The sequence below is a fragment of the Eschrichtius robustus genome, chromosome 13, assembly GCF_028021215.1.
Source record: "Eschrichtius robustus isolate mEscRob2 chromosome 13, mEscRob2.pri, whole genome shotgun sequence".
Taxonomy (NCBI): domain Eukaryota; kingdom Metazoa; phylum Chordata; class Mammalia; order Artiodactyla; family Eschrichtiidae; genus Eschrichtius; species Eschrichtius robustus.
Genome location: NC_090836.1, coordinates 55,330,489 through 55,347,578, shown reverse-complemented (window position 1 = coordinate 55,347,578; position 17,090 = coordinate 55,330,489). Strand labels below are relative to the sequence as shown.

Sequence of the window (17,090 nt, the reverse complement as noted above, 5' to 3'; positions counted from 1 at the left end):
GGTTACTTAAGGGTGAAAAAATTATCTCCCCAAACATCTTTCATTTAACTGTAGGTTGCTTCTTGAAGTACTTGAAGTAAGTATAGATCTTAAGGGTAACTTTTAAAGATTTTACCAAAATCAACTAATATTTAATTACAGATATTCTCAGTTGTGTACTGTGATCTCTTCTCCATTCTTCTGTATTTCAGCTTGTCTGGTTTTCGCCTCTTGGACTGCTTTTTTATAAGCCCTCTCGAAACTTGTTACTCAGGGGATACCAGACAAATCTATGTGGGAGCTTCAGTCACTAAGGTTGGAAGACAGAAATAATAAAGGGCATTGGAATAAAAGCATTATTACCAGTTGCCAGTTGTTACCAAGGGCACAGCTGAGCGAAGAGTCAGGCAAATGTAGAAATCTGGAGAACATTTTTTTCCAAAATAAAAATAGCTTTATTGTTTTCTGATAATAAAAGTGATACATGCTCATTATAAAAACTTCAAATACATAAAAGTCTAAAGAAAGTAAAGATCACCCAAACGCCACAGCCCAGAAAGAAACCATCATTAATTTTTAGCAAAGATTTCTCTATGAAACACATATTATTTTAAAATATCTTATGTTATAAATGGGCCCATATTAAACATACTATTCGGTAGTCTGCTTTCTCATTCAATAATATTTCAGGGACAAATTTTTTATAGCACTAAACACAGATCTAAACAATTTTTAATTAGTTGCATACAACTCAATTGTATATTTGTGCTGTAATTTATTTAATCCATCTTCTATTGAAGAATATTTAGGCTGTTTCCAATATTTTAATATCCAAACATTAAAAAGTACATCTTTGCCCTCATGTTTACACACTTGTGAAATTTTTATTCATTAGGATAAATTCCTAAACAAATTGCTGGGTAAAAGTGTATCACCATGTAAAATTTTGACATACTACCTTCTAGAAAGGCTGTACTAATCTCCACTCCTGCCAATAGTGAATAAGAATGCCCATTTGCCCATATTCCTGTCAATTGTTTTAATCTTTGCCCATCTGTGAGGACAAAATTAATAATAATTAAAAGTAATAAAACATATTTATTAGCTGTTTTCATTTTCAAATAGGGGATACTTTTAATTTTTTAATTTACTCCTTTTCAGAGCAGATATTTCCTGGGCTTAAATAAAGAATTTTCAGTTTGTATCCCCATCAGTGTGACTCAGAATGAGAGTCAAATTCTTTGAACCTCATTTTCCTTGATCTTATAGTAACAGAACCCAGCTCAATAGCTTAGATGATGTGTGAATGCAGCTAGCATAGTACTAAGCACACCAATATTAACTGAGTCTGAATCTCCTGCAAGTACACTCTTCCTACCTTCTTACCTTCTATCCCAATTAACGTTCGTCTATAAGAAAATTTTAAAACTAAGGAGCCACTAAAAAACATTGGAAATACTCTCTTGCTATTTATAGAGATGACCATAAAAATTTGCAATTAGGCAGATGACATCAATAAGAAGGCTCTTAAGTGAAAGTCTGGTGGGTAATGCAGGTTTGGTAGGCATCTTTGGAATAAAAATGCCTCCCAAGGAAATACCTGCAATAAAATCTAATGGACCATCAAATACACATAAATAATTTGGGACAGAATGATGGAAGCAAAATACAACATCCATTTATTCCCTGTCAAAATGTTGGCTTATCATTGCGTAGACATGGTTTGGGAATGTTTTTCACCATGAAGCAAATTTATAAGCAACATATACAATTTCTAATTCCTCTTTTCAAAGATATCACAGATATTAATATTTGAAATTAATAACTTTCATTCAAGAATGGTGAAATGGAACCATTTAAGCAAATGACTGATGACAGTCTGGATATTAGAAAGACAGACTTTGGGTGCAATCTAGATGACCGTGTTGAGACACTAGATACCAATGATTCTGAAGAGGTTTTGAAGGATTATTCAATTAATTCATTTTACAAATATTCGTTGGGCCATAGTATGTGCCAGGTACTATGCTAGCTGTTAGGGATACCAAAAGGAGCAAGATATAGCCTCTGCCCTCAGGGAAGTTTCAGTTTTATGGAGGAGAGAGAAGTCAACAGGCAGTTCCAGCTTGGGGTGATGGTGCAGTGAGGCATGTGTAGATGCTTCAAATTTCTTAGCAGAAGCCTGCTGAAGATGGCATCAGTAGCCCAATGAATGCCCTGAAGAAGTCATAGGTCAGTGGAAGAACAGGTGCTGTCATGATTGCCACAACGTATGCCATAGACACTAACAGCGAAGCAACAGGCTAGCATGGAGACATGAGCTATACCACAGGACAAGGAGAAAACCTCTCTGAACCCTGACAAAAGAGCTGGCAGAGAAGCCAGGGTCTGTCTGGAGAATACTCTTGAGACGACTCAGTTTGGCTGGTCCCATGGAGATCTGCTGGTTAGTGTTAGAACTGAGATTACAACTCTCCCACAGCATTTCCTGTTCATCCACTCACTCATTTTTCACTCAAATGTAAGTTCCATGAGGGCAGGGATTTTTGTTGGTTTTGATCTTCACTGTATCCCCAGCTCTTAGAACAGTGTCTGACACAAAGGAGGCCATCGATAAATATTTATTCAATGAATGAATGGATGAATTCATTGAACTCATACCAAATGACTGCAGAGGTGGGTGCCTGAAGCAGAGGAACAGAATAATGAAAAAGGCAGGAAACATGGTGAGGCTTCTGTGCCTACTGAAAAGTTTTAGAATCAACAAATGACCTTTGCATAGGGGCTTGAATCTGCAGTGGCTTCTTTGTGTCGAGTACAGGAAAGACCATGGGCTTTGAAGTCAGACAGATGTGGGTTCAAATTCTGACTTCTCCAGATCTGGGACGACCTTAGGCAAGTTACATACCCACCCTGAGTCAGTTTCCTCGTCTATAAAATGGGATTCATACCTTCAGGGTGGCTGTAAAGGTTAAACGGGAAAAAACATCCAGAGCTCTGGACCCAGTTCCCTTTGCCCTCACCCCATCCTTCCAGCCCCAGAGATGGGGCTGTGCACAGGTAGAGCTGTGGACCCCTGGCTCCCTGGGTATCCATCCTGGAGTGCTTCTTGGGTGTTCTTTTCTATGTCTCTTAACCCCTTCTCTCCTTCCAGGAAGCTTCTCCAAGACACCTTCCTTGCCCTCTCGAAAGTGCACAGTAAAGGGTAAGCCTCCTCACCCTTTCAGCCCTTACTTTCGGTTACAATAGTTTATGGTTCAAATAACAGACATCACTGAACAGTTAACTTGGGTAGATGTCTTTTCGTCCTTTCTAAAATGTTTGCTCCTTACTTGGTACTCTAGTAGCTAACACAGTGCCTTGATTCTTCATAAATGCTACTCACGTAACCCTCACTTCCTAGTCTCATCATACCTCAGGTCATAAAAGCTGTTTTACACAAGCTGATGTACCACCTTATGAAACTTCACAATTATGCAGTGGGTCACAGATCATTATAACAATTCTCCGGAAGCCAATAAAATTGATTATGTCAGAAATCCCATACCTAATTTCAAAAACAACAAAATACTTTCTTCATGTTTTGGGGATTGTAAAATGGCACAAAAACCTATCAAGTAAATAGGATCTGCCTGGAGGATTGCCCATGGTGCGTTATAAGCATGAAGATGAGTGAAATTCTTTACTAATTCACGTTCGCTCATCAGAGGAAACACTTGGGGGCTCATTATTGGTTTCTTCATGTGTCTTAGTCTTTACATCATGAAGCCACAAAGGTATCCTCTTATTGCCTGTAGCAGGATGCAAGATTTAATTCCTATCAGTTAACATTTATTAACGCACCCACTAGAAGGCAAATCTAGTAAGGACTGGATCACTCAATAGAAAATTCTGGTAATTTCTAGCCACAGTGGTATCTGCTTACCATATCATTAATTAGGTTATTGCCAGCTAATCTGACTTGGTCTTTAAGATGTCCGAAATAGTCACACCCTAGCAAGGTGATCTAGTTAAAAAGATCATTGACTAATAGTATTTCTAGAGCTTCTACTCAGTGCTAAGCAAAATCCCACGTAATAGGTTGGGAGCTAGCAATCTGTGTTTTTAACAAGCCTTCCATGTCATTTTGCTGCACGTTAAAGTTTGAGAAACACTGCTTTAAGTCAACTAAGCAAGTTCAAATCAACATCATACCAACAGATTACACATGTGATGAATAATGGTGTGGGCCTGGTGTCAATCAGAGCTTCCTTAATGATCTCTCTTTGAAGGTACTGAGGGATTCAGATTCAAAGTGAAGAGCAGTTTAACACAGTCAGTTCTTGATTATCTTGATTACCTCGTTTGAATTATTAGTGGCAACTTCACACAATTCCAGGTTATTTGCCCGATTCAGCCAAAATACTTTCAGACTACATAAGACAAGCTGAATCGGCCTCAGAATGGTTGGCGATATATAAGGCCAAATGTTGAAGACTTTTACTGATTCCTTGATTAACGTGTATCATCAAGAGTTTTCAAACTGGACAGGTCACAAGAGGTAAAATCACATGAGTCTAGTGCAACCCTTTCCCCTGACAGTCTTAGCACATGGGCAGTTTGGGAGCACTGTGAACACATACTTCATGCTCAGAAGGGGAAGACAGCACTGGGCAGCCAGGTCCTCCCAGACCAGCCCTCAGGGATGGCCTCTCCCAACTGCTTGCCTGGGGCTTTTATTTGGCTTGTCAATCAGGCTAAGGCTTATAGTGTTTTGAACCTCACTTCCTGCCATGAGATCCTTCTTCCCAGAATTGTAGCTCCATGTTTCTGACCTTGGTCTGTTAACCTGACCCTGATTTCTGAAGACTTCCTTCTTTGATTAATTGTTCTTGAATCTGGACTCCAATCTGACTATGATTAACTCAACCGTACTGACTTATCAAAAAAAAAAAAACCTACAAAAAACAAGCATAGGCCTATTCCTTTGATGCAGAGAAAACTAGAGGTCTGCCCTTTTATTATAAACATCCTGGAGAGGGAGATTCTGTAAATCCTCTGGAAATGGTTTTCGTGGAGTGTTTCTGTCCATCATCATAAAGACAGTCATTATCCCCACTTTGTTCATTTACTCCGGAATGTTTATTACAGCTGAATTTTTGATTATGTGGGTTCACAGAGATAATGTAACTCAATTTAACTTATAAGGAAACACCTGCTCTGTATAGGATAACATGCTAGGCCCTGAAGAGATGGACCCTACACAGTCAGGGAATGTGATAGAGTAATGGCCCCAAAGATGTCCATGTCCTAATTCCAGAAACCTGTGAATATATGACTTTAGAGGAGAAAAGGGATATTGCAGGTGTGATGAAATTAAGGATCTTAAGATGCAGAGATTTTCCTGGATTATCTGAGTGGGCCCCATGCAATCACAAGGATCCTTTGGAGGGCCAAAGAAAGAGGAAGTGGTGATGAAAAAGAGTTGAGAGAGAGAGGAAGAGAGAGATCTAGATTTAAAGATGTCATGTTGCTGGCTTTGAGGACAGAGGAAGAAGCCATGAACCAAAGAATGCATACAGCGTCTAGAAGCTAGAAAAGGCAAGGGAACGAATTCTCCCCTAGAGCCTTCAGAAGGAATGCCAAGGACTTCTGACCTCTAGAACTGTAAAATAATTAATTTATGTTGTTTTAAGCCACTAAGTTTGTGATAATTTGTTATAGTGACAGTAGGAAAATAATACAGGAGTTTACCATCTAGGAAGAGAGATATGATAGCACAGGCAACTTGGATATAATTCAGAAAGTGACAAATATAAAACAGAAATTCAAAGAAATTGCTACAGATGATACAAATGAACTTATTTACAAAACATAAACAGATTCACAGACACAGAAAACAAACTTATTGTTATCAAAGGAGAAAGGGGGGGTCAATTAGGAGTTTGGGATTAGCCGATACGAACTACTATATATAAAATAAACAACAAGGTCCTACTGAATAGCACAGGGAACTATATTTAATTTTCTGTAATAAACCATAATGGAAAAGAATATGAAAAAGAATATGTATATATGTGTATAACTGAATCATTTTGCTGTACACCAGAAACTAACACAACACTGTAAATCAACTGTACTTCAATTAAAAATCTTTAAAAATGGAAAAAAAAAAAGAAATTGCTATGGAAATGCTGATAAAGTGAGTACTATTGGCTGGAAAGATTAGGAAAGCTTCCTGGAGGATGGCAGTTATGGTGGGCCCTGAAAGATTGGGTAGGATTTCAAAAGGGGGAGATCCAGTAAACACCAGGAGTAAAGGCACAGAGTTGGAATCAAACAAAAAACTGACCTAGGCCTTTATGACCAGCCATTTTCTTGGAACAAAAATTGCTTGACTAAAATTTCATACATTCTACTCAGGATATAATAGTCTCTATGTAAAAAAAATTGTAATAATAGTCAATATTATATGAGATAAACTATCTTAAGAGTTTAAATACAGAAATACAGATCTTGGGCATGTCATGGCTCATGTTCAGATAGGCAGACTTGACAGGGATGAACAGAAATATACTAAGAATCAATTGAAATAAGCAAAAAGGCAATTCTTTAAAAAGGTATGGTATCTATTAACATTTACAAATTAGACATTTCTGACGACCTTCGCAAGCAAGCTAAACCAAAACAATGGAATCCAACTGAACTGAATGTTCTTGGCAGACTGGAGGCTCTGAGGACTCACGTGGATGTTGATGGAGAAGACACTGAAATCCACTTCCTTTTTGGTAGGTTTTGATTGTTTTGTTTGTCTGAAGTCAGAGTCTACGATCTTAAGTAATTCTGAATGGTTCTCATTTAGTCCAGGTTTGATCATGAGGCAATGATCGTGCTATAACAAAATTTTAAGCCACTCTGTTCTACAAGTTGGAAGGAATGGAATGGAATTGTTCAGATCATTGATCTGCATTACCCAAATTCACCATCAATCATCCTCTTGGCACTACCGATAAAGACAATGTCTTCCCAAGATGACACCTGTACTCAGGTGCCTCAGCAATACTTGCTTTCTTCTTTATCTTCTGGTGAAATTGATGCCTTTTTGTACTGTTCACATTCATTCCAGGAAAATTCAGAGGAACAGCTAGTCTCCACTGGCATGCTCCTGTAGGAATGCCCTGGAACTTCCGCAGAAGGGTCCATATTCACACCAGAGGCCCTCAAGTCCTGGGATGGAGCTGCATGCTTTGGAGACCAACTTTCTTCACAAGGAGAACTGGGCACATTGCAAATGTCCTCATTCCTCCCACTCCCTGTCTTTCTGTCAAAGCCCAGGAATGTAACCTCAGACTGGCTGCATTCAAAGGGAGTTTTCTGAGTCGTTCTCCCTTTTCTCCAACCTTTATCATGAGGCAGCGATGGATTATTCTGGTTTTCATCATCTTCCACTGGAATACTTGGTACATTATCGAAGAACAGAGGAGAAGGACTCCTGAAGGACTTCAAGGATGTGGGAGGATCTTCCGCAAAATACAAGCTGGCTTGAGTACTTTCAAGAACAGTTAGGACCTGATTAACCGAGAAGCCAACACACATTGAATGAAGTCTGAATAATCTCTCCTTTTACCTTTTTTTTCTGTCTACCTATTAAGGAATATTCTCTGATTTTCATGAAATAAGTTCAACTATAGAATTTGAAATGCGAAGGAATTAAAGATTAGCTAAACTCCTTCATGTTAATAAGTTAATTAAGTGACTAGAAGCAAAGTAGAAAAGAAATTGATTATTAAGAGACCTGACTTTAGGCCTAGATTTGCCACCAACTACTTTGTGACCTTGGATGAATCTCTTATCATTTTTTACTTCAGCCTGAATATGTGGAGGATTGGAAGGGGTCAGGGGATGGTGAACCCAATCTATAGTTCTCAAATGCCAGACTACCTAGGGAAGCTTTCTTAAAATACAGATCCCTTAGCCCCAACCTAAAGATGGTCATTCAAAAAATACGGACGTGGGGGCCCAGGGATCCGTATTTTAAAAGCTTTGCAGTTGATCTGGATATGCAGCTGAATTGAGAACCATTAACCTGATATAAAATAACATACCTTCACACACACATGTAATTAAAAAAATACATATAGAGAGCTTTATAATTTACAAAGTGTTTTCACACACAGCACCTCATTTAACCTGCACAAACATTAATATCCTCACTTTATAGATGATAAGGCTGAGGCTCAGAAAAGGGAATCACTATCACCAGCCAGTAAGGAGCAGACCTGCTGCCTGACCCCACGTCTTCTGGCTCCCAATTTCACGTTCCCTCCACTACATATCTCAAAGCTCCTTTCCGGGCCCAAGATTGCAGGTCACACAGCTCTTACTGGTGGTGTCAGGCCTAGAACACAGCTCTCCTGACTCCCAGGTCAATGGTCTTTATATTCTGATTACGTCAACTCCTTGTTTAAAACCCTTCCACGGCTCTACAATAGACTTAGGGTGGAATCCAAATTCCTAGAATGGAATTCATGTCCCTCGATCACCTGGAACCTCCTATTATTTTAAACCCGTCCGATTTTTGCTCTCCACCATCCCACTTCCATGATGCTAGACTATCTGCAGTCTTGGTGCCAAGGAATCCACTGCACCTCTGAGCCTTTGCAGGCGTAGATTCTCTCTGCCTGGAATGTCCTTCCATCCTTAATACGTAAATCCAACCTGTTCTTCAGATCATAGCTCAGCTATCACCTCCATCAAGAAGCTTCCTTGACTTCATAGGCTGGGATGTATTCTGACTCTATGCTCCCATATTGGCCTGTGTTCTCATCTATCATCATGCTTATCTTCTGGTACCGAAACTTCATGTTTACAGATCTGACCCTCCCTTTGGACTGTGAGCTGAAGGGCAGCAGTTCAGTATCTTGATCACTGTTGTATCACCAGCACCTAGTCCAAAGTCTGGCGCGTGCAAAGCAGGTACTAAATATTTGTTTATCGTAAACAAATAAATGTCTAGATGATTAAATTGATGGACAGATGAGTAAATTAAAAAATCAATAAGGGAAATACATGCTACATTTTTTTTTTAAATTGGCTGCACCACGCAGCATGTGGAATCTTAGTTCCCCAACCAGGGTTTGAACCCAGGCCCTGGCAGTGAAAGTGCTGAGTCCTAACCACTGGACTACCAGGGAATTCCCGTATGCTTCATTTTTAATGGACCAGATCTCTTCCCGAATGTTGAATAAAATATTCTCTCCAAATTAGTCACTTATGTCTTTTCATTAAATTTTTTGTGGTTGCCCTGGTTCCACCCAGTAATACCCTCTTTCAGAGTACCAAACGATGTGACTTTTTGATCTGGAAAAGCTATCTATTAGGTGAGAATTCTCTGTTGGGAGCTGCATTTGTCTCATTGATATTCACATAGATACACAATTTATCCAATTTAGATTTTCCATGGTTCCATGGACTCAGTTTTTAATAAAACCATGGGTATACGCACTTCATCCATCGAGGGTCTTAATTTTGCCCGCGTTGCAGCACACTGGCCTGCCAAAGAGAACAGCTTGGTGGAAAAATTCCGAGGACAGGGATGTACTTTCTTATCTAGAAATGAGATACATGAATCGAGGCCTCTCTTCTCCAGCAATTCTATAAGGAGATCCCTCTAGGAAGAAAAGGAGACAACCTCATCGTTGAGAACTCAGAATCTATCCGAAAAGTGACCAAGAAATAAGCACGGAGATGAAGACAATTCTTACCAGCTGGATATGCTTTGGCTCATCTAACACCACTTTACAACCTGTCAGAACTTCCATTATTACCTACAAGGAATATACAGAAAGTCAGCTACATAATATTAATACTATACACATAGTAATAATTACTAAATTATTATAAATATTATTAAAATATTACAAATATTAAATATATACACATAATTAGTCGTGACTATTAACCTCAATACTGAATACAGTTCATTCTAATTAATGACTTTACATTTCATTACTTGACTGATTACACAAAATTAATGTATAAGACAATGAGTAACAGAAAATCAATAGGTCTAAAAGCTAAAGCCTTTAAAATAATTCTTGGAACTTAGTGTATTCTTGGCAACAAACTCTTCGACTTTGTTAACTGGTAGTTGGTACTTACAATTCCAAAGCTGTAGACGTCTGTTTTAACAGAAAGTTTGCCCTGTCTGATGTACTCTTCTGGCATGTACCACAAATGCTTACTGCTGTTGCTGGTCATGCTTATGACAGAGCTCTGAGGTTCTAGGTGGGGTCGGATGTGTGCCATGGCAAAATCAGTTAGTTTGGGTTGAAACTGATCATCCAGAAGTATGTTTGCACTGAAATTGTGATCAAGGGCAAACAAGACAAAAACATCATAAAGGTATTTCGAAAACAGGACAAGCTCACCATTATATCTGATCAATTCCAAGTATTCCTTGTCCATAAGCTGAGGGCCTTTACCTGTTGCGTGATCCTTGTACCTACAAGGAGAAAGTCAGAGAAGGCCTGGCTCTCTAGACTTGTATCAATAAGCACAGTCCTCATTATTCTCCTTGCCTGGTCTTTTCTCCCCAGATATTTCAAACCTGGCAGTTTCTAAGGCCAGCTGGGGTCTCACACAGCACCATCTATGTTATTCCTTACCCGTTCTTCCGTATTCTCAGTTGGAGAACAGTGGTAGCTATCCTGAACCTCTGAATATGGGGAATACATTAGAGCCAGATCCTACCTTCGACCCAGCTCTAGATAAGAACAGACATTTAGTTCTTAATGACTTCTTCCATAGGTGTACACTTCACTTGTTCAGATCAAGGCTGGGGCTTCCGGAGTTGCCCTGATCATTTCAGAGTCCCAGGGTATTTAATGCAGGAGTTTGCCAGGTGTGCCAGGAGGCGGGCAGAGAGTTTCATTAACTCTCATTACCAGGACCCAAGCTTCTGCCACCCTGAGAGCCTGGCTCTCTTCTGCCCCCCTGCCCTACCACTGCCCCCCACCCCGCTTCATTTCAGCATAAGAGGCGGACAGCAAAGATCTGAATGTCAGATTTTCAAGGTCAAACATCTCATCCTCTTCTTCCTCCACTCTAGCTTTAAAGATGCTATAAAACCATAACTTAAAAGAGAACGCAAAAAGCTGAACTGGTGAAACAGAATCCCTGAAGAATAGGTCTTTACTAAGTACAAAAGGAAAAAAAGAAACACCACCACTCATAATCTAATCCATTTATTTGATCCTCAGAAAAACTGGGGAAGTTTTCAGCAACTGGTGACTCATGCTTCTGTAAGAGTTAGGCAGAGGTGAGCTGAGTAACCACAGTGTTACACAGCATTACACAATAAAGGACTTTGGGTTACACAGAGGACTTTGGGTCAGTGAGAAGCCATCAATAAGAATGTGAAATTGTTCCAGGGCACTGCATTTACACTTTGAATAATGAAAGTGTAAAGACAAATTGTTTACCAGCAGACTTTAGTGTACAACATAAATTTTGAGTCCAGTGATTTACTCTGTTTTAAATAAAGGTTAATGGTAGCTGAGGAAGAAGGATGTTCTCTTTTAGGAAACTGGGAACTGCAAAAGGCCCCTCAACAATCAGTTGTACCTGAATTCTTCCCCCTCCTTCAACCTCAAATAGAATGTTCAAACATAAGGTGCCTTCAGCTACCTTGCAGGTCAACTGAATGCATTCACCCTACGGGAGTAAAAACAGACTAACAAAACAAAGACAACATAAATTAACTAAAATCACGTAATGACAGAATGCAACAAACAGATGAGAAACATCCAATGGCCCACACCTTCAATTTAGTGCTTCTACCACCTATTTCTTCTCTCCTCTCCCACAAGGCTACTTACTGTAGCAGAGAGACCACCACCTCTCTAGATAACTCTTCTAGCAGAAGGACTAGCAGTGGTACATTCAGGTGATGGGGAAAATCCCACACAAAGTGGTGAATTTGTATTCTGATTCTGGGGATGTTACTTCATCTCTCTATTGCTAGGGGTCTCTAGGACAATTCTTTTTGGGTACCTTTTGCTCACGTTGTCTCCTAATTTAAAGCTGAAGCCCTTGGGACTTAAATACAAAGCAAGATGATACACCTAGATTGTAACGCAGGATCTGAATTTAAGTGCAAATATGTTTGACATGTAAGCGCATGACTGGTTTTTAAAAATCTGTATCTATATTTTGATTTTAGGGCGAGTTGTTGGTACTCAGTAGCCCAGTCCCTGAATACCTGGCAACTCTCAGGAAAAGTCCAGACTTCACTTAATTGGCCCCAGAGATAAAGAGCACCCAACTGGCTCTCCATGACAGCCTGAGGCAACAGGACAGCTTGCTGTCTGTGTCACTGCTGTTGCAACACTAAGACACCCCTCACCAGATGTCTTGCCTTCCCTCACCAGATGAGGGAAGACCCAGTTTCTCCGACAGCCTGCAGATTACTGGAAAAAGGCATACACACCCTCTCCCGCTTCAGCATGCAGTGTACCTGGCCTCAAATGATCAATACGGGGTCTTCCACCTTTAAATGTGAAATTTCATCTCTGACCAAACTAGCACAACTTCCCTAAGCCTCAACTTCCTTGTAGGTAAAAAGATCCGATAACGCTTACCTCACAGGGTTGTTACAAGGACTAAATGAGAAAACATAAGCAGAGTGCCCGATGCACAGGGAGAGCCTCGAAACATGCTTTCAAGGATGTAGGCTGGCCACTGTCCCTCCTATACCCACCACCTTACCTTAAAATCCTACAGAACTTGGTTAGGTGTCTCTAGAAGTTCAAGGACACCAATTTGATGTAACAAAGGTACAGAGGGTTGCAGGATAACCCTGGAGATCTGAACACCCTTGGGTTAATCAGTTTCAAGGCATCAGTTGTGTTTCAAAATAGTTCCAGAGAACTTCTGGAAAACCTGACTAAACTAATATTCCCAGATATTTTAAGACCATGGAGAGAAAAATATACATATTGTTTGGTATGTATGTGTGCATGCATGTATGTATTCCTGTATATAAATAAATGAACATTGGGGTTTAGAGACAATAGTGGTAAATAAAATTAACAGGGAACATTTTAATTTACGTAATATTTGTTTTGGCATTCCTTAGAAAAAATGAACATATTTGGATATTTTAGAAGAAGGCAGGCACTAGGGGGAAAATAGGAAAAATCTGAGGAAAAAGAATTGTTATATCTAAAATGTTTCTGAAAAACAAAAGTAGTTTTTTTTGGCCGGGGGGGGGGGGTGGGGGTGACGTCAGACAGGGAGGAGATTGGTTAATTAAACCATCAATCAAACAAACATTTGCATTCCCTGCACTTTCGGTCCCTGCTAAACGCTAAGCTGGAGCCCAGTGGCCTCGCCACACACATCAGGTCTTGGGGGTAAAGGCAGGAGGAGCTTGGGTCCATGGGCAAGGGTGACGCAGTCACACTGAAGGAGCCCATCTGTGGTTGCCCACCCTCCTTCCCAACTACTCAGTCTTTCTAGTCCCTCACGAAGGAAATTCCCTACGCACTTACTACGACCATATATATTTGATCCATTTCCATTTTTAAAAAAATTCATTTTTAAGCAGATGGCTTCTTCCTTCCTTCCTTTCCTAGACCACCTCCCTCATATGAAAGACTGTTTCACTTGGCAGGAGACACACGGCCATACCATAAGAGAACATGATCTTGTAGAAAACATTAGACATGTTCCCCAAGATTATCTCCTCGCTTTGGCAACATTAACAAGAATGAATGTCTGGGATGAAAAATGCCGGGGATAAAATGCATTTCAATTTAAAATCATTCATAAATGTGAAAACAGTTAAGCTCGCTGAGGAATACGATGGAAATAACAAGAAGGTTTACTGCCTTCAGATGCTTTTATGTGATCCTGTAATTCAGAAACATCTTCGTTTTCCCCAATAAAAATGTGAGGGTCTTTCGCCAAGAACAGAGACTTCAACTCTTTAGGATTCTTTTCTTTCAATCCTTTTCCTCCTCAAATTCCGCCATCTGGAAATGGATTTTGTTTTTATAACGTTCTCTTTGCAGAGTTCAAATTACTAAGACATTTTGGGGGTAACTAAACCAGCAGAATTCTTGAAAATACCTTTGAAATGTGGTCTCACCTTCACCCTTGGTGTTCTGCAGCTGTGTCCTTGACAGCGTCTTCCTTCGAAGACCATTTACTCTCTCTCTCTGCTTGCACAAGGCGAAGATTCCGAATGCAGACCACCAGGCCTAATCTGCCCCCCAAAGTCGGCCGCCTGCTGCCATTTTCACTAGGAGTCCAAGGTCAACATTTCCAAATTTGCACGTACTAATTATGTTCTCCTCTCCTGTCCCATTTCCCTGCCTCTGCTGATGAAGCCGCCATGCTCCCAGGAGTCCCGGCTAGAAAGGCTTAATTACCTAATAAGAGCATGACTGTTGGACCCACACAAGCGTGGAACCCACCTCCTCAACTCCATCTACAGACACGTGACTGAGGCAGGTTACTAACCTCTGTTAAGTCTCAGCTTTCTCCTCTGTCAAACCAACGATCAGACCAAACGATGCGTAAACTCAGTCCCCTGGATTTCACTGAGCTCCCTAATACGTCTGCAGCCTACCAGCCACGCTGAAGGTACTAACACTTACCAGTGCAGTCAGCATATACTGGGCTTACTGCTGTCTGGGGGCCTTCTTTATGCTGCTCGCCTTACCTGCAAAGTACTCCCTCCCACTTACTGTCATCCAAATCCTCTATGCAGCTGGATTCACTTCCTCCATGGAGTTTCCACTCCACTGCTCTGAATTCCAGCGGCCCTCCTTTCTCCAAGTTCCTACTGTACAGCCTGCACTCTTCGATTTGGCACTCCCTCAGAGACCAGCTTCTGCTGTTTACAGAAGCATAATGCTGAATCTATAGAAGATACCAAGTAAACATCTGATCATATAATCAGTTTGTAAATTAAGAGAATTTGAAACCGTAAGCAGCCTTAGACCACTGGGCGTATGGCAGATATGTGTTCTTGGCAGACATCACTAACTGAGTTCAGAGCCACCCACCCCAGATTTCCCTTTCAACAGGGCACATGGGAAGTCATTACCAACCAATCAAAGATGGAATGTGAGACGAAACAGATTTGTCAGCGCTGCTAAAAGTATAACTTTTTTTCAGATGAGGTAAATGAGGCCCAGCTGGTTGAAATGATTCATTCTATGCAAAACAGCTTACACTAAAGCCTAGCCCTCCTATTTCCCTGTTCAGTGTTCTCTCGATTTACTATAGTTAACTGAAAGAAACATCTTTTGATTCAGCTATTCGTAAAAGATCAAGAAACTGTTGATTGCAAGGCAGAAAGGAAATGAATTTTATCTCTTCTCTTTAGTTGTATATAGATAATTCCGGGGCCAAAATAACGGCTAATGGGTGAGTCATATTTTGGTGCAGCGCACAGGAAGTTCTAATAATTAGAGCTGCACCCAAATAGAGGTCTAACAATGTGCTGCGCAGGGGTCCAAGGGCAGGTCAGATGAGATACTTGAGTCTCCATTAGGTGGGAGGAACTAAACTCATTGCCAAACCCTGGGCTGTGCTTCACAGAGATAATCTTATTTCATCCTCACAACCCTGGGAAGCAGTACAGTGGTTCCAGTTCCATATAAGGAGACTGAGCCTCAGGGAACTGAGTAATTTACCCACGATCACACTGCTGGAAAGTAGTAAAGCTGGCGTTTGTACTGAGACCTGGGAGACCCCAAAGGCCACACCCTTAGGCAGTGACAAGAGACAGGGGCAGCAATGAGATCACTGGGGTGGGTGCTGGAAAGGGGGAAGGACAGGGAAAAGACTGGGGAGGGGTGCTTCTGGAAAACAGGCATGTCAGAACTCTCCCTAACCTGCCCTAGGGTGAGCAGGTGTCTCGAGGTGCCTCCTGAAACATATCTGAGCTCATCCTCACTTGGAAGCTGATCAGGGGAAAGCCTGGCCAAGATCTAAGAAAATGCGGCGTCATGTCATTCTCCAGCCACAACCCCTAGATTTGTGAGTATAGGGCACAGTACAAAAACAAGCAGGTGAAATGGCACAGAATTTGAAAGCAAGAAGAGGTCCAACTCAAGATTATCCCACTTGGCTCTGATGTACAAGTGAGAAACCTGTGGCCTGAGAGTGGGGGGCAGGGCCTGGACTTGAACCCAGACTTCCTGTGCTCTTTCCATGTCACCCCCGTGACAGCATTTCGTGCTGCCCAAACAGAAGGTGCTGCTCACACTTTGGGCACCAGGCTGCTGAAGGATGACCTTAACAATCTTCATTTTTTAAAACTATTTTTAAAACGACAAAGGTGTGAGATTATCAAGCTTCTTTGCAGACAGAATTAATTACAGAGAATGGGAAGAAACTTTGGGATATCATTCAGCAACTAGAGACTCCTTCTTGAAATTTCTGATTCCCTGGTTTGAGATAGAAAGGTCTGATGTTAAGTTATTTTTTTTCTAATAAATTTTATTTTTATTATGAGTAGACATAATCCTTAAATAAGAATTTATTATCAAGTAGAAGTAAAAAATAAGCCATTAAATGAAAAGCCATAGTCTCTCCATCTAATTAAAGCCTTATTGATATTTTGGTATGCTCCACTTTTAATCTTTTTTTTTAAATTCCTGAAGTTGTAGTTCTACAAGGTTATAATTGTGTGCTGTTTGCTATTTCAATTTGGCTTTTTGCACTGTCACTTTATGTACACTGTATGTTATTTCATACTATTAAAAACAATATTTAATAATGTCAAATGATGTATGATAACTCTTCGGTGATTCATCAGTCTGAGGCCCAAATGCAGAAAAGAAAATAAAGGTTTTCCATTTCTCACTTCAACAAAAACAGAGCCCTGACTTACCCACAGAAAAGGTCACTGTTTTAACACATTCTGAGATGTCCTTTTTTGAGCCAATTATCAGGGCTGTGCCATAAAATGACATCTCTTCAAGAAGCTGCCTTTCCTCGCAAAGAATTAGAAAATTAATAAGACAAAGGCCGAATAGCAGGGATTTCAGACGTCCCTGAAAGCACAAGGCTGTACACAGTGGGACCAAGAATAGGGGAGGCCCAAATTTAGAGTG

General features: G+C 40.5%; 1 protein-coding gene across 1 annotated transcript in view; it reads right to left on the bottom strand.

Annotated features, from left to right (window-relative positions):
* Nucleotides 1-449: 449 nt before the first annotated feature.
* Nucleotides 450-17,090, bottom strand: part of IRAK3 (interleukin 1 receptor associated kinase 3) — a 51,425-nt gene continuing 34,784 nt past the window's right edge. The window contains exons 9-12 of the mRNA XM_068559980.1: nt 10,120-10,318; nt 9,723-9,785; nt 9,464-9,628; nt 450-7,527 (exon numbers count right to left, since the gene is read on the bottom strand). Coding sequence (XP_068416081.1) covers nt 7,012-7,527; nt 9,464-9,628; nt 9,723-9,785; nt 10,120-10,318 — 943 coding nt within the window. The 3' untranslated portion in view covers nt 450-7,011. The remainder of the gene's footprint in view (nt 7,528-9,463; nt 9,629-9,722; nt 9,786-10,119; nt 10,319-17,090) is intronic.